At 36.1% G+C, this 25,125-nt stretch overlaps 1 protein-coding gene and 1 long non-coding RNA gene across 3 annotated transcripts in view; both read right to left on the bottom strand.

Moving 5' to 3' along the window:
- The window catches only part of LOC122826881, a 51,222-nt gene extending 35,159 nt beyond the window's left edge, over positions 1 to 16,063 (bottom strand). The window contains exons 1-3 of the long non-coding RNA XR_006369887.1: positions 15,988 to 16,063; positions 15,844 to 15,883; positions 14,986 to 15,070 (exon numbers count right to left, since the gene is read on the bottom strand). This is a non-coding gene — a long non-coding RNA (uncharacterized LOC122826881). The remainder of the gene's footprint in view (positions 1 to 14,985; positions 15,071 to 15,843; positions 15,884 to 15,987) is intronic.
- A 2,078-nt stretch (positions 16,064 to 18,141) lies between these two features.
- The window catches only part of arhgef7b (Rho guanine nucleotide exchange factor (GEF) 7b), a 51,278-nt gene continuing 44,294 nt past the window's right edge, over positions 18,142 to 25,125 (bottom strand). For both annotated transcript variants that reach the window (XM_044109198.1, XM_044109199.1), the window contains 16 exons: positions 23,834 to 23,928; positions 23,652 to 23,747; positions 23,277 to 23,399; positions 23,062 to 23,200; positions 22,928 to 22,987; positions 22,695 to 22,841; positions 22,484 to 22,570; positions 22,276 to 22,354; positions 22,008 to 22,138; positions 21,698 to 21,913; positions 21,103 to 21,199; positions 20,629 to 20,718; positions 20,158 to 20,316; positions 19,861 to 19,957; positions 19,292 to 19,346; positions 18,142 to 19,059 (listed from right to left, as the gene is read on the bottom strand). In XM_044109198.1, the coding sequence (XP_043965133.1) occupies positions 18,937 to 19,059; positions 19,292 to 19,346; positions 19,861 to 19,957; positions 20,158 to 20,316; positions 20,629 to 20,718; positions 21,103 to 21,199; positions 21,698 to 21,913; positions 22,008 to 22,138; positions 22,276 to 22,354; positions 22,484 to 22,570; positions 22,695 to 22,841; positions 22,928 to 22,987; positions 23,062 to 23,200; positions 23,277 to 23,399; positions 23,652 to 23,747; positions 23,834 to 23,928 (1,794 nt within the window). In that variant the 3' untranslated portion in view covers positions 18,142 to 18,936. The remainder of the gene's footprint in view (positions 19,060 to 19,291; positions 19,347 to 19,860; positions 19,958 to 20,157; positions 20,317 to 20,628; positions 20,719 to 21,102; positions 21,200 to 21,697; positions 21,914 to 22,007; positions 22,139 to 22,275; positions 22,355 to 22,483; positions 22,571 to 22,694; positions 22,842 to 22,927; positions 22,988 to 23,061; positions 23,201 to 23,276; positions 23,400 to 23,651; positions 23,748 to 23,833; positions 23,929 to 25,125) is intronic.

Here is a 25,125-nt window from a genome sequence, read left to right on the forward strand (position 1 = left end):
TCAATCGCTTCAAAAGTTTTCCTTCAGAGATGGGAATTCGTTAGAATTAGCCACTTCCATGCTGCTTTTCAAATCTTGTATATCAGAATTTGCATAAAAATGCCCCCGATGAAAGCCTGGCGAGTGTGTCTGTCTTCCTCCCTCCGTCCTCATCCATCCCTCTCTCTCCCTACTGTATAAAGGAGGGATGATCACTCCCTGTCACATCTGTTGGCACGTTGCCATCAAGCCTTGACAGGAAAATAACACTCTTCAGGGAAAATAATACACTCGTTCTGCCGTCGGCGCTCCCAGACACATGCCTCACCGAGCGCGTGTGTGTCTAAAACCTCTTGCTGCTGCTGTCAACCTGAGCACAAAGGATCACTTTATATGATTAGTATGCATCTCTGAAAAACATACTGAACAAAAAGCCCGGCCCCGAATGCTGCTCCACGCCAATTAATGGATTAAGAAATTATTTTGAGGCGAGGCTTGTTGTGAGACAGCTATGATATGCGGCTGGAGAGGCATTTCTGTTGTGCTTATTGCCAACTACATGAGGCCTGAATGCAGCCTCATCATACAGGAAGGTAAGGAGACCTTAAATTATATCCCAAGACAAAAATAGATGTGATCCAAAACATCCTCTGGCAGCAAAGCGACGAGCTTACAGATCACTTCAGAAGGCAAAAGCATCTGTTAACCCCGAAAACGAAACCGTCCCGCAGCACCTTTAACCCTCGCTGGACCCGGTCTCAGCTTCGCCTTAAGAGCTGCCTTTATAGAACCAGAGAATGACATTTGATTACTTACTTTGTGGCGCTCGAGTTTTGGAGGCCAACATTTAATACTGCCTTGGTATTAAAATATTGGACATTTGCCTTGGGGCAAATGTTCAATATTTACTAAGCAAATAAATTAAGCTATAAAAAATAACCCTACAGATTATTTTCAAAACAAGAAAGGGTCAGAAAAATAATCTTTTCAGGCCACTGCTGTGATAATTCAAACTACACTGGTATTAGAGTATGGTTTTTTAACCAGCTCATTGGCAGTGCACAGCAAGAGGCTAAGGAGGAGTAGCACTGCTTTCTATGCTGACAACAAAATCCTCTCTCTATTTAGGAATGTCAAAGTTTCTTTAAACTTTTGATGCCAAACCGTGATTTGTAACTTCATCTCAGTCACTTAATCCATAACAGAGAGTCTAAAAGAAGGAACCTTGCTTAGCATTATAGTTGGATGGGGGGAGTTTTTTTAAATAATTGTTTTTTGTGCATCTTAGGTCTACTTTGAGCGTTATTTGCTGATTCACCTGCAGAAAATTGACTTGAATTAATACGGACAGACAACAAAAAGCAAATAACTGAATATAAACATTATAAGCAATATTCAGTCAGGTTATTTCTTCTACAGAGCTTTCTCATCACACGGCTTTTAAACTTCCCGTCCTAGAAGGAAGCTTTATGAATAAAATTAAGCTGTAATATTTTAGGCTAAACACTGATAGATAAACAGCCAATCAATCATTTACTATTTAATAATGTAGCTGGAATCAAACAGCAGAGCCGATCAAGTAGCGCTGTCAAACCGCCGGGTCTCTGCCCTCCCTGCTGGAGCTAAAAATACATCTGCTCAAGTAATTAGAAATACATTGAAAGGAGTTTCTAATAGTGTGAGTGCACAATGTGATATGTGGTCAAAAAGAGCCTGCTGATTGGTATTCAATCCATTACAGACCCCGAGTAGACCCTAATTCTCACCAACATGGGAAATGGCAGCCCATTTTCCTGTGCTAATGCAAACAACATAGCTCCTCTAAAATCAATGTAATTGGCCGAACCATTTAGTCAGGCTGAATGTCTTGAGTGATGCTTGTAACGGAGTGATGATGGTGTGGTAGTTCCTTTATGCTGAGGGCTGCGAGGGATGAGGGGAGTAGTGCACTGTAAGGTTAGGAGATTATTATTATTATTTTTTTACTTATCAACCAGGGAAGCTGCTTTCAACTTTTGGTTTCTCGTTTTATTAAAACATAAAATATGTAGCGTCTGTTACTTTCTGACGCGCCATAGTTGCACGTTTTTAGAGGTACCAGAGTAAAAGGGGAGAATTTCAAATGCACATCGGACAGATTTTTATTTCTGTTGATGTTATTGTTATCATGCTACTGTGGAGGAGCTGCAGAGGTCCACCTTGCACACCACACCAAAAATAAGCAGGAAAGAAGGTTAGAGTTGATTGGAAGATGACTGGAGCTGAATCCATTACAATCCTGGAAGAAAAGCTGTGAAAGCTGCAGAGGTCTTGAGACCATTCTAGAAACACAGCCACAGATACGGTTCTTGGAATCTGGGAAACTGATGTTCACATACAAAGTCACTTGAGTTATTTTTCCTATGGTAAAAGAAAATCAGAATCTAAATGTGCAAACCTGGTTAAGACAAATAGCTGGAAATGTAACCAAACTATGTGCCACGCTGTAATAAAATATCTTAGAAATTAATATTTCTATGTCACAAAATAAAGGAAAAATTTTTAGGAAGACTCTTCTAAGGTACTGTCATCAGATAAGCCTTATTGCATTCCAGGTTAAATTAAGTGTTAGCTTAAACAAAACCCGCTACAGGCTAATAGGGCAGCTAAATGAACACAGTGATGATGTCACAGGTCTCAGCTGACCGGATGTTATTACTTTATCCTTTTTAACAACTACATCAACAACTGCAATTTTCTGCCTGAGCAGTAAAACGCAAAAATAAGGAAATACAGTTTCAGCAAACTGTCTGAGTCCTGCTTGGAGGTGGTTTCTAATGCGATTCATATTTCTCACAATGCATGTCAGCAGAGCCTTTTCATCAGCCACGGCTCTATGCAGAGAGAACACAAGCCGGCAGCAAAAAACCCAGAGCAACAGCAAAGAGCAAAGTCAACACAGGGTGGTGGAGAAAGAGCAGACATAATTCTGACAGTTTTATTAGGAAATGCAGCAGAGACATGAAGAGTTAAGAATCTGTCGCAGGATATTAAACTGAGTCACACAAAACAAAAAAGTGTTAAACTCTAATGTTCATCGTTATACCTGAAGTTTACAGTTCCTATCACGTTTTTCTTTATAAATGTGTAATGAAAGTAAATGGAGATAAAAAAACAAAAGTTGATTCCAATTCATTATGGAATTATCACTACATTATGTACATTGGCTAAAGTCAAATTAATTTCATTCTACATGTGAGAATATTTTTCCCCTCTGCAATCAGAAACTTATTTCACATGTTTTAGCCTATTTGTTACTAAGCTAACAACGACAAGAAATCCAAATATCAAAGTGACATGGGAAAAAAAAAAAAAGGAGTAGCTTGACTGTGGCCAGATGCAGTAGGAGGCAAAGAGATTGATCTTGAATTCAATATTAAAATATGTGGGGCAGTAATTAAATAGAAATTCACAGAATTTCTGTTGAATTAAACCTAAAAAAAATCTAGTGTGAATTTTTAAAATGTAAAGACGCATTAGCAATTTCTCTGTTCTTATGAGGTGGTGGATATAACTCCTTCTCAAAAAATCTATTTACTAACAACAGTATTTTTTGCATGTCAGTGCTGAAAGTTCACACTTTAAACAAAAATACATAGTAAGTAATAAAATGTGAAACTCAATATAAGACCAGTTATGCTTTAGTCAGAAAGACTTCTGTAAATCCACAGCAGATTTTGTGGGAGTAATCTCCTGAATTTTGTAAAAAATATATATTCTGTGCAGAATATTCAGCACTGTTCCTTACGATAACTTGTAAAAGAAACAAAAATCAACCCCCATAGAAAGAAAGGATGAATGGGAAATAGACTGAATCTGACTGGATGTTTTAAATGGATAGTGATAAATGAGTTGCAATTTCAAGCCATTCTTTTTCTTTTGCTTCTTCTTTTAGTAGTCTATTAAAAAAAAGAAAAAAGGGGGTTTTCACAGAGACTGAAGTTCACACACCATCTCCTCTTTTGCTATTGAGTGACATGGAGAACAGGCACAAGGGGAGGAGCAAGGTAGATCTGGTGATTATTTGATATACAAATGAGTCTTCCTCTCTACTCTCACATGAAAAACCAATAACACAAGTCTAATCTAATCCAAATCTTACCATTTCATTATCCCCACTGAATATTTCCCACATAAAATGAATTATAACAGAAATGCATCCTAAACATAATTAAATTTATAAAAAATAAAGCCAGTGTTATGAACCAACCTGTAAAATCCAGCTTCCCTTAAAAGGTTGTAAATTCAATCTTTAGCTGTTTAGCACAATAAGCTGCACAACTTAAAGTTGAGTAATAAAACCATAAGAAACCACATTCGTTTAAAAATATGGATGTTTACCAACCAACCTGGGCCCAGATAAGATCTCCATCTGGTGCTGATCTATGAACATATTTTTAATGAATCCACTTCTTTAGAAATTCCAACAGACACATGAAATTCATAAGCTATTTACAAATGAATCAAAAGGAAAATTCTCCTTTACGTAACTTCATATTTGTGCCAAACTGCTATGATTGATCACAAAGACAGACAGGATGAGCAAAATATTTCTTGAAACAACTGCACACTTTTTTTTATTTTTCTTTAAATGAGGCCGGCATGTGATCCTAATACAGATAAAACAAATTTTATACAGAAAAACTGACTCATTATTTAAAATGGTCATGCTTTTGTGCGTCTCTTGATGTGATTAGCGATTAGTGTTCCTAATCTTATTAATGTCAGCTTGTTTCTGCAAAGGAAATTTCTGCACAATGATCTATTTGATACCTCATTTTAAAACAAAGTGGCTTAAAAAAAAATACAGATAAATCTCTAAATTGAACTAATATGAAATGCGTCCTTTATGTGTAGTCAGGGTGCAGGGTGAAATAGATAAAGTATTGCAATAATACGGAGCTATGGCTGGTATGAATTGCTCAGAGCTAAAACTCCCTGCAGCGTTTTGAACAAAGATTCCCCCTGTGAATGTTTCTTCCTCTTCACATTAAGTTGATGTTCATCTCTGCAAGCAGCGACTCAGAGAAAGTAGAGCTAATGGTGCATCAACAGGTTGAGACTGAGCTTGCATAATGGCAGTATTTACTCCGCTTGGCCATAATGATTTGGCTGAAGAAATGACATAATGCATGCACATTCAGAAGGACCGACGGTTCTTGTCTTTCTATTTCTATCTTAAACTGTCAGCTTCTTAGAAAAACTTCTAATCCAGTCTTGTTTATGTTGTGTGTGAGACCAGACATTGTCTGTCTATTGAGTTTTCCTTAAAAATCCAGTTTAAAAGTGGAGATCATGAACATTATGATGGAGGGTAAAGCCATGTGATCACTTCACACTTTTTATTTCTTTCTGTTTTTGTGGAGCAATGCAAACATAACCAATAAAATGCATTAAAGGCCATGTTATGGGACTTTTTCCCCTCTTTATTATGTCAGAAAAATGCTACAATTAGGTTATTAACAAGGCTATATTAAGTTGAGGTTTTGATTTCAATATTATCAGTATAAAGATTTCTTTTAATTTTAAGACATTATCTACAACTTGGCATGTTAAACTATGCAATCAAAGCTAAATGTTCTACATTTAAATTTTCTATACAAACAACAACTAGAACAGCAATGCTCTAGACTTATAGTCTAAACAGAAACAGTAGTGTAGCCTTAATGGTAGACTGATAATAATGAATGCATCCAAGAGGTTTTAAAGCCAGCGGAAAACATGTCACCAATTTTGTGGTTTTTTTGAAGTTTAAAGATGGTTTTCAGGCTCCCTCTGCTGGGTTTCTACACTCCACACAGACAGCAACAAGCAACAACTGGGTCAACATCTTCTTTCTTAATATTTATAGCTTCACCTAGTTTCCCTACTTTTAAGATGCTAAAGCTAGAGTATCCCTTGTTTGTTATTTTTAGTGGTTTTAATATTTAAACACAAAAGAAATGGCTTTACTGATTTATAAAAAACAACTTTTCTTCAGCTTTTTGATAAATTATGAGACTGATATGCTTATGTACATTAAGGTTGGTATTCTCTCTAGAACATGCACATCTGTGGACTCCTGCTTGAAATTGTACCTGTACAAAAATCTATCTGCAAACATCGGAGAAATTTAGTGTTGATATTTTTTTATTAAAGTAAATAAAAATAGTTACAAATGTCTAAGAGATGTACTAATAGCTCGAAGGTCAAAAACTGATGATTAGAAGAGATGAAACAATTGAAAATGCTTAATTAAAACCAACTTTTGTTTTATTCCAACAAATATATAAACTGAAGAAAATGTGAAGCAGAGCAGGTCCAATAACTCTATCCTTTACACCACACCGCCATCTAGTGGCCTGATTAAGTGTCACACTATCAGGCAGCTCAAACAAACAGTTCAGTCCTTAACTGATTTTATAAGAGGAAGATATTTTCAAGGTAAAACTCTACAAATGCAGTCTGATATCATTCACCCGTTTTAGTGAATCTAATGTAATAATTTTAAATATGAAGGTATGTTACAGTTCTTTAAAATAGAAATCACTTGAATCACCATGAAAAAAAATAACTCAGTTTTAACCTAAATCAAGCCAGATGTACACCAGCCATCTTTAAATTAATGAAAATGTTATACATGTGAATCCATCTTTACAAATTGCCTGTTTGTTTTTCATTTAAAAGCTATGTTGGGTTAAGTTTCTGCTCTTTTATAAAAATGCAGATGATTAACAGAAATGAACTTATACAGCTCTACAGATCTATACCAAGAGGAAACATTTCAAACTTTCACAATACTCTAGACTGGTTTTGTGAAACCCCCAAACTCCATTCAACAATAATACAGACTTGGTAAACTATCACAAGTAGTTGCTACAGACAGAGATACTTTTTAGGGCAAAACTATTATGGAAATCTGTATGTCTTTTAATAATCATACTTTTTTCTCTCTCTCTTTAACATCATAATAAATAAATGACATCTATTCTGTGATGTTCACTCAAAAGCATAAAATCATTAAACTTTCCTTACTACAAAAAGTCTTTTTAGAGAAGGAGTGATTCAAATCCTATTCTTACTGCTGAGAAAAGCTCAGTGTTTTAGCATTCAGTGAATGAACTTACTAAATTTTTCAGAATAATGCTGCAAATACAATAAGTGATCCTCCATTTTTAAATGTCTAGACTCCCTGCAGTCAAAGACATTTTCAAAATACTCATTACACTACAGTAGATTACATACAGGCACACCTTAAATTAGAATATCCTTAAAATTGTACTTTATTGCAGTAAATTAATTCAAAAGCTGATATAGTTCATAGATTTATGACACATCTAAGGCATTTCTTTCTGATTTTTTTAAGGATCTCTAATACAGAAATGCTATGGCACACTCAATTCTTTGGCAAGTTGAGTGGAAGGAAAACATCTGGTGAAAGAAGTCCTCTTTTCAGATGAAAGGCTTTCCTTTTCGAACTGATGATTTGATGTCACTAAGGGTGGGACTGATTTATTTAGATCTAATTTAAGTGTTATAACAATGCATCACATCACCAGCTGAATGAGAATCAGACAGAACACAGTAGAAACCCTCCAAGGTTTTCTGGTATCCTTCTGTCCAGGATGAACCAAAATGGTTCTATATGTGAAGATATGAGTATGTATAATGATGACTTTCAATTTCTGAAAGAAGCAACATGACATATTAAAATGTTTAATGATATTCTGATATTTTGAGACGTACACGTATAAAGCTGCAATAATCTTGTCCTTACATTTGCATACCTTATGTTTAGTTTCATAACATTAATATCACACAGTTTTCTTATTTTCAATATATCTAATGGGGCCTTTTAGATATCAGTAAAAATGAAATAAATTCATATACAAACAATAACAAGCAACAGGGTGAAAAAAAATGCAATCACACAATAAATATTGAGCACAAGAATTAGAGCCGTAGAAAGGCGGCACTTAGCTTGTCAGTATTTAGAAAGTATCCCTGCTGCTAAGTACAAATCGCTATCAGCTGCATTAATATTGACTGATCTGCAAAAAGGTTCTCATTACCTAAGTATTGCACAGACCAGTGAAAAAGTCTTATGATCACAAATAACTGGGAAAAGGTCATTTATGGTTCGTCTGATTTAATATCATTGAGGTTAGCTGTGTAGCTATATATATATATATATATATATATATATCAATAATTGTCATGTCTTTTTCTCTTATCCAAGGTTACAGCATATCTCTAATAAACTGATTAATTTACTTGTATAATTGATCAAAATGCCATTTAAAATCACAGAACAACCATTACTAAGTAATTTGGGACAAACTTTGAGCCACACAATTATAAAGTTGAAAACTATTTATCTTTCTAAAAATGTAAAACTTAAACAACCTTTTAAATTATTTTTATAAACAATAATAAACTAAACATGTAAGATTTTATTGAGTGAACCAAACACTGTATTTGTTTATCTTTACAGAGCTAAAACATAAGACAGGATTGCTGATTCCTCATGGTTTTCTTTTTGTTTGTTTTGTTTTTTCGGCAAGAAGAATCTTTCTAGTCAAAGTTCAGCAACAAAAAGCAGAAATATGTCACTCTTTCTTCTAAAGGTACATCTGACATTAGATAATTGGTGGAGATGGAGTTTGTGTAAAAGCTCCTGGAAGTTTGTGATTCTATTTATCATGAAATTCAAATGTATGCAGAAACCTAGTTAACAAATGGCAAATGTTTTCTCCTATACCAGACTTTTGTTACGCTTTAAGAACCTTATGATTGTGAACATGTTTGTCTAAACAAATCCGAAATGGTGTCCAGATCATATATTTGTGGTCAGGGGCCTCACAGGGTTGCAAATGGCTCCAAGGCTGCACTTTGGACAACCCAAAAAGAGGGAAAAGAGGACTTTAAAAGTTTGTTTCTATGGCATTCAATATGCAACCAAAAAATTATGCAACCACAAAATGCTATTATTCTGTTTCACTTGTTCTAAGTTAACATAGTCAAGTTGAACATATGGAAGCTGCTTCCTGCCACGGAGCCCATAACATTAATACACACATTTCACTGAAGAGTGGAAGGATACATAGATTTATTGCACTGCAGAAATTAGACTAGAAGTTTAATTTTATAAAACCTTTTTGAGGGGATCTGAGTATAAACAAAGATAAAATATTGTACAAAATCTGAAACAAAACACTCAAGAAAAGTAGCCAGGTTTAAATTGATTGCCATCAAAACATCAAATCTATGACAGATCTGTCACAAACGCCAATAAAAATCAATCCAACATGTAATTTTTCTAATTTTATGACAAGCTCCACCTGCTCATCTCTCCAGTCCCACCTGAGCATGTATGCTTTTCATTGTTGAGTTAGTGGAGACCGTTCATGAGCACAGTTTCATTTACTGAATTTTCAGACCTATTCAAGCAATCCCTTTTCAGAAAAGCAACCTTTAGCGACTAGTGTGAACCCATGCATCTCCTTCCCTCAGGAACAGGTGTTGCTGTAGGTTCCTTCTCCTCTCCTAAAAAGGTAACATCTAGTGCAGGAGTCACTCCCCACTGCAGTCACAACCATACTCTCTGCATCAAGCTGAAGTAACATTCACTGAATTATTCACAGGAATACCACCTATTTGTGCATAAATTCATGTCCAAAATATTCACTGAAAATGCAGCTTGTGAAGGTGAAACACTTTGATATAATGCTACTTGACAGATTATTGGTTGGTGTTTGCAAAGCAGCCAATCTGGGAGCACCGTTTCTTATCAATGGCGCTGATTAGCTGTAGCTCCAAACAGCAGTGATGTGGAAGTCCTTTAATGTTAGCTTCTGTAGTCATGCTAAGATGGGTTCCACTATGTATTAATGCATGTTAAAGTATATTTTGTTTTTGACCTATTAATATAAGCACTTCTAGAGGGGTCTCAAGCAAGGAGGGGCTTAACAGAGTGTGTTCTGCTTTTCAAAGGGAAATATACGTGAAAATTATCCACATAAAGTCAAAAAAGAAATGCTATGGTTTTTAAAAATGGCTCCTATCTGGAGCAGGTAAATTGAAAAAAGCAAAGGTCCAACAATGAAGCCTTGAGGTATACCTCAGGGCAGGGCAGCAGAGTCAGAGCTCAATCCACATGAATACAAAAACATCTAAAGAGCAGAGATTGTTATTCCAAGCCACAGAGCATGGAGATGATTTTATGAACAACCATTATCTAAAGAATTCTGATATAAAAAAACCCAACCCTTTCCTGTTGAAATTCACACAGCCTTTACATCTCATCCCAAGCAAATAATTGACAATGAACCATTTTTAAGAGATAGGGTACAGTTTTAGTTGCTGATGGATAAGTTCATAACATAAGGAGCAAAATCTAACCACAAGGTGAATTTAAAAGTTTATTTCTAGCATATTTAGATATATTTTATCCCAAATTATTTCACCTGTTGCTATTTATGTAATGTCTATTGTGGATCATTGTTTTTCTCTAAATACGTTTATTTTTCTCAAGTTTTTGGAATCCAACATGTTTTGTCATTTGTTATTGTTTATCATTTTTTACTTATTTTAACTTCCAATGTGTAATACTAGTATTATTTCGTCATTTTAATTTGATCTATTCCTTAGTTATTGTTGTTTGACTCCGCCAATGTTTCTACTTTAGACTTAATATTTTTTATTAGTTTTTTTCACTTGTTTGCAAAAACATTTATTTAGGATTGCAAATTAAAAGCTAAATTTTTATGCATTTTGGTTTTGTTTATCTAATTTTTCAGTTGTACATTTTCTTTCATTTTTTGGTTACTTATTTTACTTTTTATCATGTTTTCTGATGGGGATTATTTTTATTTATTTGTTATTGCGACAGACTGTCCAGGGTGTACCCGGCCTCTCGCCCGGAACGTTAGCTGGGGATAGGCACCAACAACCCTCCCGACCCCATTAGGGACAAAGGGTGATTAGAAAATGGATGGATGGATGGATTATACAGATTACCGTAGATATCAGGTTGGTAGAATGCCTGTTTCTCCAGTTATGATACATTTTCAGTCATGTATTCCTACAACAATGTAAAAGTCATTGTGTCAAAGTCCTACAGTACCTTCTTTCTTCAGCATTTTCCAACTCAGGAAAGTTTTTCCGTCACTTTCCAGTCACAGGAGGCAAGAAGGTTTGAAATCTCACTTAATGCACACTCCTCACTCAGTGGTGATATTTCGCTGGTATGGTGTAAATATGTTGAAAAATCGCCACTAGAAGGTGTAAAGTTCTCTCTCTTCCGTTTCCTTTGCAGTTCTTGCTTCAATCACGCTGATATTTTGCTTCCCAAAGAATCAGATGCTGCATCCTTTAAAAAAAAAAAATTATCCATCAACAGCCTCACGTCCTTACTTCTACCCTCAAGACTCGCCAAGCACTCAGAAAAAACAAACAGCCCGGCAAAAATGATCCATTCTCACCTGCAGGAATAAAAAGACCAAAATGCTCAGAGGAAAAGTTGCCGAGTGGAGGAAGTGAGGTGAGGAGTTGAGCATCCTGCCGTCTCTCAGTCAGGAGGATGAATAGAAAGTCAGCCTCTCTGCCTCCTTTTATCCTCCCTCTTTCTCTCTTCCCCTGCTGCCTCACTTTGGCTTTTACCCTGGCTTCAATGTGTGCGAGTGCATGTGTGTGTAGCGAGGGACCTCTTTCAGAACAGCAGGAATATATTATAACCCAAACAAAAGAAGCCGGCTTATTGTTTATGAATTACCAGCCTTCCAAAGCCAACAAAGGCCCCTATTTTCATAGAAAACTCCATTTTCATTTCAGCTCCATTTGATTACCCGAGCAAAGAAAATAAAAAGGCCTCTCCGGTCGCAACATCCAAAAGGGATTCATTTCTTCTTCGCTCTCTCATTCAGCTCCTCTGAAAAGGTTTCTTTATTGCCTTCTATTCAGCGCCGACATCAAAATGGGCTTTTAGGAGTAAACCAATGACAAAAATTATTGCTCGCCTGTTTTGTACAATAACCAGAGCAGGGGAAAGAGAGGAGTCCTGTGTTGTCTTTGTCATCTTTCTTTGGCTTTTTTCTCTTGTGCTCCTTTCTGCTACTGGAGAAGAAAATTGCAGAGGCTGAGAATGAGTGGCACAGCTTTGGAGGGAAGTGGAACGGACAAAGCAACAATATAAGTCAAGTATAAATTATCGCCGGCTTCTGAACACAGACAAAGATAAAGTGCAGCTAGAAAGAGCTTTGAAGTAGTCACCAAACATGTACCTGTTGGTTTTATAAAATCCCAGAGGCGCTCCGGTCGTTTCCTTCACAGCAGGATCAGCAAATGTTATGACTTCATTAGAGCAACCAGCTCCAAGTCAGATTGTCAAACTAATTTTAACATCAGACAAGGATAATGGGCGTTTTCAAATGATTATTTAAATTATTGAGGTAAAAGAAACACAACTATCCAGACCAACCAGGTTCTATATGAAAATAGCACTAATTCAGGAATTAACAGAACGTAGAGCAGGGCACTCAGTCAATAACAAAATATATTGTGATAGACAAGTGATCAATATCAATGGTCTGATGGAATATTCAATAATTTCACAGCATTCTGAGGGAAACACGCATCCAATCTTGCTTGGTTGAAGCTAAAAAAGCAAGATTGGTGGCATCAACTAATCTCTCACGCTTTCATTACCTAGCAACAACATGTTGAGTAACTTCCGCAGCAGCAATATAAGTTTTCACCACCGTGCCTCACAACTGCTTAAAAGTAATACAAAACGACAGTGTGGAGTGAAAACAGTGGATAAAACAGGAAAGGCCACTTCACTTTAGCAGTATTTCAGATATTTAAAACAAAAAACTAATCAATAATGAAATGCTTATATTGTGATGCGTTTGTCAGCCATGTCTTCCAACCCTCATCGCACTAACAACATCTAAACCTGTGCATGCTTGATCACAGCTCATGATTCAATCACACCTTCAAACTGTGCAGAAAATCTCACCAAAAGGAGAATTAGAAGCTAAAAACCACTGCTGACCAAAAAGATAATAAATGTCCGTCTCATATTTCTGAGTGATCTCTAAGATTTCTGTGTGCATCCAGTCACATCTGGAATAAAACTACTACGTCGTTCAAAAAGTAGAACCTCAGACTGATAGTCAAACATGGTGGAGGTGAATACTGAGCTTATATTCTTCAGGACTTTTACTTTCAATTAAAATAAACTCTCTTGTGACCAAAATTATTTATAGGAAATCGGAATTTATTTTTGATTTTATGGTGTAGAATTATTAAAATAAGTCAAGAGTGCTTTTCTGAACAAGTTAATTTTTTTTTAAATGCTAGAAAGATTTGAATCAGGCTAGTCAATAAATTAACAACAAAAAATTAAAGTTTTTAATGAAAATAATAATAATTTCTGTACATGTTGATTGGCGCAGAAGATTTATTTATTTTTTTATCCTGCAGGTTCCTTTTCATGTCTGACTGGATGAATATTTGGCTCAAGACAAAAGGTGAACTAATCAATTATTCCTCTTGCAAGGCTCCGGTGCTGTTGTGAAAAGCGTTGACATTTGAGCTTTCCAGAAGACATCTGCAGATTTATATGCCTTCCATTGTGCGAGGCAGCCAGTCTCTATCAAAGGCTGTAAAAGGCCTTGTCAATTTGGTAGGGACAACTCCACAAAGACTCCTTTCTTCTCTGTTGTTGCGAGAATAATGCTTTTCACTGGTGTTCTGCCAAAGCCGCCTGGCAGTCCGGCCATGCGATGTTATTGATTGCATTGATAACATAAGACTACCATGGAAACTATCAAACGGATGCACGATGAAACATCAAACACATATTTAACGGAAAAACTTATGAAGATTTTGCAAAACAAATACAGTAAGGTTTGATTTCTGTTACTCGATGTTGAATCTACAGTCATAAGTTTAAACACCATGGTGATTCTTTCTTTTTTCTTCCGATTTTTTATTTGCCACTTTTTAATCAAAACACTTTGTTTATGTTTACTTGTTTTAAATCATATTGACAAAAGAAACTACTCTAATGACTCAGATAAAATGATGTCTACTTGATTTTGATTCTTATAACCTGCACATAAGTTGAGACAAACTGGTCTGAATGGATATTAAATGTGACAATATCTTGGCTCCTGACAGACCATTGCTTCTTTCATCCAGTGCTGCACTGACATTTCTGATTTCTGAGTCGCGGATAAGGCTAAATAAATCTCAAAGCAACTGCGGGAAAAGGTAACTGAGCTGTATAAAACAGGAAAAGAACATAAAACGGTACCCAAAGAACTGAGAATGCCAGTCAGGAGAGTTCAAATTCTAATTGAGAAGTGAAAAATGAAGGATTCTGTTGAAACCAAACTGCTGTCTGGTAGACCAACAAAACAAAATGGTCAGAAAAATTGTTCAGAATGCAAAGAAAATCTCACAAATAACTACAGCTGAACGGTCGAGTCACCAGATGAAACCCATTGGTTTCCCATCACGCTTTCAAAAATATAGCACAGAGACAAGCCTCTGGAACAAATTCATATGAAGTAATGAGATTAATATTTATCTTTTTAGCTATAAACGTAAACATTTGGAAGAGGCACAAAGGCCTTTGATGAAAGGTCCAACTTTCTTACTGTGAAACATGGAGGAGGGCTACTGATGTTTTACAGGATGAGCTACAAAGGCGCAGGGTTGGGGCAGCTGATTGTTGCAGCAACAGATTATGGTGCAGAGAATATTTTGTTATACAAATAAAGAATCTAGTCATAAAATAGCATAAAAACAAAAAAGAAATGGTAATGTAAGTTTCAAATTTGATTAAAAAAACATTTGTGATAGATGGACAGATAGATATTACTATCAGTATGGAACTTCATGTGCAGGTAGATACATTCAAGTTGAAACTTAAGCTACAGCAGCAGACATAAACGTAAACAAGTGATTAATTTCACTCACGTATTTCACTGTCCAGCCTGTTTCCTCCCATGAAGATTAAGTTCTCCAGAAATCCTGACCCCTCTTCTTTCTTCACTCCCATTGGCTAAAGAAAAAAAGAATTGAGAAATTAACAAATTCCGAAGTTAATATTAATAACTATTTTATTTGTTATTTTTATATTCCACTACAACTTACATTGGAGTTTATTTTCTGGGAAAGCACCATCTTTTTTTATTCCGGCGTATTTCAGTTGCTTTGAAATAATCAAGTTACAACGACTTTCACCTGGGTTTGATTCCGTAAGGTGTAATGCGCTTTTCAACCACTACAATTATATAACATTAAATTGCGGTGCAAATACAGTGGGGCGCTGTTTTACTTAAATTTCGTTCTGGATTAGATACTGTTGGGTTGTCGGGTAAAAAACTGGAACGGGGGAAAATTAGTATTTTACACTGTTTAATTGGGATTTTATCTGACATGGTACATAATTTAGAGGTGAAATGAACATTTACACTGTCGAATAAAAATGTCTTCATTACTTTATTAGGCAGTAGGTGTCATTTAATAGGTAATAGAGCTAGTTACATAAATTTCTCAAGCAACTTTTGCTGCACAGCAAGTAGTAAAAACATTGTCATTTTTAAAGGTCTAGATTTAAGCCGTAGAGGTTACGCAGGTGTTTTGTTACAAAAATAATGTCAACGCAAATATTGTGTATAAACAAAATAGAAAGGCAATTTAAGTTTATAATTCGACTCACATTTCAATTAGACAGGAAGATATATTACTAACAGTGTCAGCGCAGGTTTAAACCTTACAGTAAATTTTAACTTAAGCAGCTTATATAAACAAAAAATAATTTATTTCACTCACATATTTCGGTGCCCAGTCTTCGCTGCCTCTTTCTTAAGTCCTGCGGCGAAAACATCCGTCAGCCAACACAGTTTATAATTATTAATAGTTATAAGTGTTTAGACATTACCGTGTGTATTTAGTGCAAGTTATGTTATAACTTACATTGACGTTTATTTTTCATGGGAAGCGCCATCCATGTTTTGTTCCAGAGAGTCTTCGTCAGTCTGAAATAATCAAGTCATGCCGAGTTGCACCTGCGTCTGTTTGCTAAAGGTGTAATACCCTTTTCGACCGCTACAATTAACCAATGTTAAGTGGCGGCGCTGTTTCACTCAGATTTCGGCCTGAATTAGATACTTTTGGGTTGCCGGATAAAAAAAACAGAAACACTGTTCATTTACTGGAATTTTATCTGACATAATTTAAAAATTGAATGAAAACGAAGCATGATCTTTAAATAAAATAAAAATCTTAAAAGTGTGGCATGTATTAAAATGCTAATCCATTTCCACTTGAGAATGAGGTGCAGTTTCACCTGCCAGGAGGAAAACATTTTATATATATATATATATATATATATATATATACACACAGTGAAGAAGAGCAAAGCTGGTCGAGACAGAACAACACACTGTAATCATCTTTTTATTCTCAACAACAGGCTCAAGTTTAATTTGGATTCAGCATTTTATTTATGGGCAGACCAATAGGTGAAATAAAACGATGGTTGTTATAGTAACCTCTGAAATCCTTTTCATCATTCTAACACCAGAGCACAGAACACATTTACATCAGTTACAGCTAAATACATAAGTTAGAGTTAAATCATTGCCATACTTTATCGTACAACTAACACAACAGAGGTTGTACTGCTAAATTGTTTTAGCTCTCTGGCTCACATATGCGATGTGAGCCAGGGTAAAGTAGAAAAAAGGTGTTAATGAAAGCAAGTAAAAAAATAAATAAAAACAAAGATAAATATGAGACTTGTTCAACAGTATATTGCATATTGACAAAAACAAACACATTTTCCAGTGTAATATTGCTTTAAATTTAGCTTTGCAAATATAAATGTGCATTGAGTTTTTTCCACCCCCATCAGTCTCATTACTTAGGCAGACTTCAAAAAAGTGAGTCAGATGGGTTTTTACTGTTATTACATTTCTAACTTAGCACTAAGTTTTATTTTATTAGTAATTTTTATTGTTTCACCAAACAAACTTGCGCTTTGCAATAGATTATAGAAATCTAACAGCTAAAGTCCCTCAATAGTATCTGAAAAATATTCAGTTTTGACAAAAACTTCCCATTTATTGCATTATTAAGGATGAGACCCAAGTTGGAACCATTGAACAGAGTTCAGTAGATAGCCTCTTCTTATGTTTTTCTTCCTACCATAAACAAATTTGCACTTTTATTGACAATTAATGATGAAAGGAATGGATTCTAAGATTAGAAAGAATATGTCTTTAAGTGACAGGGGTTCTAAAATGTCAAAGAACCAAATTACTGATAAAAGTTTTTGTTTTTGTTTTTTTGCTTAACAGGCAGTGCAAGTCAATATAACATTATGAGCACCTTTATATATTGCTTGAAAACTTTAAGTAGAAATGGGTGTTAATTTGGAGCTGGAAACATTAGGTTTTAGCTGTGTTAAGCCCTGAGGTTTTCTGAAAACCAAACATTTTCTAGATGTTTTATTGTAGTTTATCAAATTAAAACAAAGATAAATACGACTGTTCTCTTATTTTCTTTCCTGTGGTCCCACAACATAATCTCATCATCAGTTACAAACATTGTTTGTAACAGAATCCAATGCCAATCCAATACGACTGTTGGATTGGCAACAGTTGTATTGTTGCCAATACGACCAATCCACAACTACTCTTTTGCAGTTCATAAACCTTTATAAACGCTGGTGCATTGTTAGCTGATTTATGATGTTTTTGGTAACTTTATAACTGGCTTGTTGGTTCCTTTAAAAGTTCATTATTTCATATGGAGATGAAATATACAGTTAAAAGTTTTATAGCAACTCCTAATGGGAATGAACAACATGAACTCCTTTTTCCAGGACTGAATGATTATACACCATAAAACTAAAATTATTTCTAAAGTTAGAAAGTTGGAGCCAGAATTATAGATATACCCACTAACATTTGATTTAAGTTATATATTATAAATATATATATATATATATATATATATATATATATATATATATATATATATATATATATATATATATATATATATATATATATATATATATATATATATATTTGTTGAAATTCTCATAACAGTATGATATAAGACAGATAATTTGTGGGGAAAAAATAATCCAGCTCCTCTGCCTGCTCCCAGTGCTAACTAGAAACAACCAATCAGAACCAGGAGGCGGGTCTTAGCGCTGTCAATCCCTTGCAGTGTGATTAACAGCTGCAAAGGAGGAGGAAGAGCTGTTTATCAGTCATCAGTGCAACGTATTGTCATGAAATGGTGGCAGTTTTAATAAATATGCACATAACATAATCTTTATTAAAGTTACATACTGCACCTTTAAGTGTTATGTTGTGTAATAACTCCGCTCTGGAAAAAGAAGCATTTATACACATCACCATGAGTGAATACACAGTTCTCACAGGAACTGTGACTAACAGTGACAGTGTGTATGTGTGTGTGTTTTTAAATCAAGACTTAACTATTGAACTTCTCTATGGCGTCTTGCTCATTTAAAACTGCCATATTTATGGACTAGAGCAAATAAAATACTATCCTGGATACCAGTGAAAGGAGCAGCAACATTAGGAAAGAAAAAGGAAATTGTTGGTCCAATAACAGAAGAAAAGACGAAGCGAAGTGACATCCTTGTGCCTACCAGCGGTTATGGCTTCATTACTTCATGAACAGTAGGGACGGCTTCATCGATAGCTGGCAGGAAGTTTCCTGGTCCCTGATTTGGCACATGGGTTAGTTCAAGGTTTTAAAGTTAAATGAAATGATGAAGAGTGGCACAAACTACCGGCAGCTTCTGTCCACACAGCAAACAGCTCTCATCATATCATGATTTAAATGACAGAAATTGGTCCTGGCTTCAAATCTGAAGCAGTTTCAGAGGTTGGTCTCGTCCCAGGTCGGGTCGTTCATGTTCTTCAGAACCCGCCTGACGATTCTCTCCAGCTCTTTTCTCGCTCGCTGCTCCTCCTCCAGCGTCCGCTTTATTCTCTTGTTGTCCTGGCAAACAGAAGGAGACAGATTAACAAAGAAAGAAAGGAAAAATTAGGAACTCTGGGACAAAAAACCCCCCCAATACTATAACAAAGCAGAATTCACATCTCACATTTGAATTTACACCACACATTTTATGCACATAAAATGTAACCTAAAATGACTGAAAACAGGTAAGACCAATACTAACATAAAATAGAATATAGGCAGGAAAAAAGAAGACAAAGAGGAAACCAACCTGCTTGAGTTCCTGAACTTCATCTCTGAGGCTATAAACAGTGTCCACCAGACTCCTGCAGGAGAAAAAATATATAATTTATACCCCACAACGTGTTTACATGTCGATTCAAAAAAAAAAGGAGAAAAAGAGGAAGCTACGTTCACAAAAATAAAAAAATACAACCAATGCAAAAAGCTGAATGTCAGTTGCAGGAGGTCATTTTTTTAAGTAGAACTTAATCCTAAACTACTGGTGCAAAATAAAATAAGTATGCAAGTTCTGCTTTAATATTTTTCTTCTCCCATCCATCCATATATCGACATATAGGAATATTAGTAATAAAAATCAGCAAAGTTATTAGTCTACACATACGCTTTAACACACAAAATGTTAATATACTATTAAAAATATCAACCAATGAAATGTATTTGCACCTGTACAACTGTCACTAAGCCCTTTAAATTAGCCAGATGAAGTAAAATAGAACTAATCACATTTAAAACAAAATCATTGATGAATTGCAATGCATAAGTTTATCAAACAATAAACCTGTTCAAATAGGATGAGCATATAATCAAATTTATTACCGTTCCTCCACTACAGTTTGTCCGTTGCTCCTCGTTTCTTCAACAATAATCTTCTCCTCCTCTGGGAACAGCATAAGGACATCTCTTCTGCTGGAGCCTAAGACAATAAAAGTAAAAAGTAACCAGAGAATTTCACAACTTAAGCAAGTAAAAAATCTACACTTAATTGTTATTCTTAAATAATATTATCAGACATTTAAAAAAAAGTATTTGGAAGACTCCAGCAACACACTGACATCCACATAGCATCTATGACACACTTTGAGTCAGCAGAAAAGGTTCACAACAACATCTTACGAGAAAACGAGGCGGTCCTGTGACTTTGATTAGTCCAGATACTGTCATAATCGGAGTCTTCTGATTGGTCAGAAGATGGCAGGTTACTAGGGAGCGCAGCCACTGTGAGACTGGTCTCAGCCAGCACATGGTTGTGCATGAGATCAGTTCCCTGCCATGCTTTACGGTGCCATAAAACACCAAATTACATAAAATCAAATCATATTGGGTAAAGGATGAAGAAGGTTTTGGAAAAACCATAAAGAATCACAAACAAAAATAGGAAAATGCATAACAACACAAGGACAAATCAAAAATAATGGTTTGTTTGGGACAAATAGGGTGAAATAAGAGGTTGAATGAATATCAGAGAAAAGAGAGGAGAGAGAAAAACATGTTAGTATAAAAAGCTTAGAAGAAAAAGTGATTCACAATACTAACAGTTTGAGACACTGTGTGTGGATTTGAATGCATAGAAGTGAAGTCACTCACTTGAGTTTAGAGTCTGGCGAGTCTTTGCACTCGTGCAGTAAGCCTCGATCACCTTCAGTATCTGAGCGTCCTCCTCCAGAGCCGCTGTGCCTGACGCACCAGAGGAAGATGGGAGGAACAGAAACATGACAGATGTTGAAGATGCATCCAAAAGTTTTAATGCAAAAGAAGAAAGCAGTAAAAAGCTCATTTGTTCTCGTCTCTTACTCTGCTGTGTTTATATAATCATTCTATGCAAGCAGTGATTTGAAAAGAGAGGTAGTATTAAACACAGATGCATTAATAATCTCAACAGCTTGGACTATCAAGACAGTGGCTATGAAGTGATTTAAGGCTTTTCTGCTAAAACCTGGTAATCTTATTTCAGATTCTGGCAGGGCTTTGTGAAAAACAGTGAATACACACATTTGGACAAAGTTACTAAAACCATTTACAAGATAATTTTCCAAACCCTGGCGCCTGTGCTGAGCTTACTCTTTCTGGCAGTGAAATCTTCCTCCGACGGTTTCCGCTCTGGTTTTCTTATGGTAGGGAGCAGCGGCCTCTTGTTTTTGGGACTTTTACTTACGTCCTTTAAAAGACAAAATCAATGCAAAAAGAAAAGCACAGACTTACAGGTGTAACTGCAAGAATATTTGGTTAAAATTTACATACAAGTCAAGTTTCTTTGTACTGCAAGTTTCTTTAACAAGGTCCTTTACACCATGAAAACATCTTACAATAACTCATAATAAACATCACATTTTGTCAAACACAATCATCAAACTCTCCAAGCAAATACACATGAAATGTATCAATCAATGCTCCTGTCATTATTAATCAAAAGAAACCCTAAACAGGAGGTCAAATGTTCTTCAGGTGATAGAAGGCTGACTTTTTTAACTGTTTATGTGTCTTTGAATGCTCAGGTTTGAGTCAGCTACTAAATACTAGCTGAAGCTGTGTGCTAATTTTTCTCACCGTTTATAAAAATATTCAAAACCCTTTTATGCTCCTCCCACTTCACAATTACGCCTTACTTTGTGTGGGTCTATAAGAAGGTTTGTGTGAACGGCTTTGTGATCGACACCTCTTTGAAGCACAGAGCAGCAGACGGTCGTAGTGGAGGTGCAGGACGAAGGCAGCTCAGGGTCCAAGGTTTGGGGGTGCTCGGTGGCTCCAGCGGTCCCCAGATGGGGCTGCTACTGGAAATTGTCCCATTTAAGGAGGGATGAGGCAGGGTGTGGTAAGGGCTCCCGCCGCGAGACTCAGAGTATCTGGAGTGAGTGGCAGGATGGGAGGGCAACTAGGAGCAACACAGTGAAGAAGAGACAAATGAATGAGCAGTGAGGGTCGATGTCCATTAACTCGCTGGCTGATAATACAACATAGAGCCTTACTGTGTAACAAACATCCTGAAACTTGCTCACTTGAGGTGGTGTGGTGTGTGTGTGTTTGGTGAGGAGGTCCAACCAGTCTTGTAGATCACGTTGACTGCTACAAGCTATCTGCGTGCGCTCACATTGGCCTCCTGCTCAACAACAGGCACACAGTTAGAGATGATGTGTTATTTAATGATTAAGCTCATGAAGTGGATTATTTTTTGGAACAATATGAGCTCTGTTGAAATGATTTTATTTTGAAAATAGAGAGAAAAGAGGGAGTGACCAGATATTTCAAAAGCATTCTTCAGGTTTTCTCCATCTTCAATCCTGGAGATGAGCATTCCTGATAAAGGCATTTTCCCCTAAAAACAGAAACACAGAGTAGCTCCCTTTAGTGCTGGTTACCATTTCATTTAATGTTTGTGAGTCTGAACAACAATTCATATGAATATTTGTGCAATATAATGATGATTCAATGGCCATAAACATACCTGGTATATGAATCCACTCATTCGGAGGCTAGCTGAGAGCATGAGCAGAGTGTGAGGGAACAGGATGAGGAAGCGTTCATTTGACTCCTGGAAGAAACACAAAAGTGGTTCACCAAATTCTGCTGGTTTCAACTCACAGGCGAGATCACAACAATTCGGACTTCAACAGGTAAAAAGTGAAAGTCAACACCTCCCTCACAGAGTTTTGTACCTGGCAATTCTGCGTGTGAACCTTGACCTGGGACATGTGGAGAACTGGGCCGAGAGTTTTAATATCTTCTCCTTCCCAGTTTCTGATTGGCTCAGTCAGAATCTGTAGCTCCAGGTTCTTCCTCTTTCTTACCTCCTCACACTCTGCCTGCGTTAAAACACACTCTGCTCTAAAAAAAACTCCTCAAAATGTGATGTAAAACTGATTCACAACTGGAAAAGAAGCATTCTCACTGCGAGGCTTTTGAAGGCTGCCATGGCAGCACTGAGGTCAGCTCGGTCGGGGTGTTGCTCCTAAAAGACGATCAGAATATCAAAAACAAGAATGTGCATCTCCTGAAGTTTTGGGTCTATAAACAGACTCTTACTTCCATATGTCTGTCCAGTTCTTTCAGCAGTGCTGGGTACCTTTCCATTCTGGTGAAGGGTTTACTCAGACTGACTGTTAGTGTCAGGTTGCCAGGACTGGATGCTCCTTTTGACTCCATATATTCCATAAGATCATCACTGTGAGACACATTCATAAACATGGTAGTCTAAAGTATTTGTAGTTCCAAAACGTGTTCAGGGTTTGCGTCCATACCTGTGTTGTGTGAGCACGCTGACTGCAGATGGGTGATTGGAGCAGTAAGCCACATATATGGCCTTCATCTCAGGCATCAGCTTCAGAAAGAAACCCCCGATTCTCTGTTGGTTCTCTGGAAGCCTACACAAATTACACTGTAACATCAGACTGAATGGAAATGAAATTTCTGCAATTATACAGTAAAAATTGCAACAGTTTCAGCTGACCACTAGATGTCTCTGCTGCTACATCTACTTCTGACTTGAAATTTCTTTAAAAGTACTTTAAAACATACCCCCCCAAAAAAACAGTGCTACGTTTTTTTTCTTAGCAGTTTTGAATCCAACAAAAAAATGAAGGAATTTTGCAGAGAAAGACAAAAAACAAACTGACTTGGTTTGTTCGTCCAAGGACTGGACAAGCATCTGCTGGAATGTAGAGATCTCTTCCAGATTTCCCTGAATATGACCGATGTCAACACTGCTGAGTCTGTAAAGCAGAAGAAAATAATTTTGAGACATGCATGCTTTGATGTAAAATGGTATTAATACAATGCTGGGGTGAGGAACAGCTACCTGTCTGTGGGGTGAAGTGGACGTAGGTATGTCCCCAGGAGACTCTGTAGCTCCCTTGAATATTCACTTTCTGCCTCCAGGATGTTCTGTAGGACCTGTATGAGACACAAAGTTATTAAAAAGGAATCCTTTTTACACTTGTCCATGTTTTCCATGAATCTCTAAAGGAAATGAACATAAATTTATACAGAGAAACGTCAAGACAGCTGTGATTAATTGTTGGGCTGAAACGATTAATCGGATTAACCGTGATTAATAAATTATTGAAATGATGTGTGTAGCTTTTTCTTGTCGTTGCATTTTAGGGAATAAAATGTTTATTTTTTTAATTTTTAAAAGGAACTGAATTACTCGTCATTCTTACATTTTAATGTATTTCTAATTTTGTAAAAAAAACAAAAAGAAAAAAAGAATTAAGTTGTTAAATAAATAATATGTAGAATGTGCCATCTTTTATCCAAATAATCAACAGAAAAAAACGAGGGTTTAATCAATTACTAAAATAATTGTTAGTTCCAGTCCTAATTTATTGGGGGAAAAAATGCTGTAAAACTTCTTAAAGATACAGAAAATCCTTGAAGTTCAAGATAAATCTCAAAGGCTTTCAGAAATGTAGTCAATTGAAAGCAAACTGGGCATTTAAATCATCCTGGGGGAGTGACAACACCCCCTCCAGTAGTGTCGTTTACACTTCCTTTAAAACTGGATTTTCATTTGACCCCTCAGGTTCATTTACAGACCTTGCAACAACTACAGAAGTCTAGCAGGAATGATGTTCCCAACAACTTTTTAGCTCAAACAAGAAGTGAGGTGTGAAACCATCTAAAACGGTAACATATGCTATACTGCCATCACAATCCTATTTCTGACTCATGCTGGTGTGGTGAAAAACTCCTGTTATTAGTCTAAACCTGAGAAAATGAAGCAGATTTTATGGAATTTTTATGATTTTTATATGTAACAATTAATTTGTCAATACTGTGTTAAGGTACAAACTAGCTTATTTTTAACATGTTTTATGAAAATATGTATTAGTACATATTTTGGAATATGAATGAAAGAGGTCATTATAGTTAGTGATCATAAAAATGCCCAAAGCCTACATCTTCATCTGAGCTGGTTTTTTAATAAATAAAAACAGGATTCTATTTTTTTTTTTGTCTTTGCATTAGTGTCCAGGAACAGCTTTCACTCCAGGCACAACCTGTATGAGATTGTATAAAGAACACTTAGGTTCCCTCAACCAGAGATAAGAGTGTCTGCAGAGACTGTGACATCTTGCTACATTATTA

Source organism: Gambusia affinis, linkage group LG24, assembly GCF_019740435.1.
Source record: "Gambusia affinis linkage group LG24, SWU_Gaff_1.0, whole genome shotgun sequence".
In the NCBI taxonomy this organism is placed as follows: domain Eukaryota; kingdom Metazoa; phylum Chordata; class Actinopteri; order Cyprinodontiformes; family Poeciliidae; genus Gambusia; species Gambusia affinis.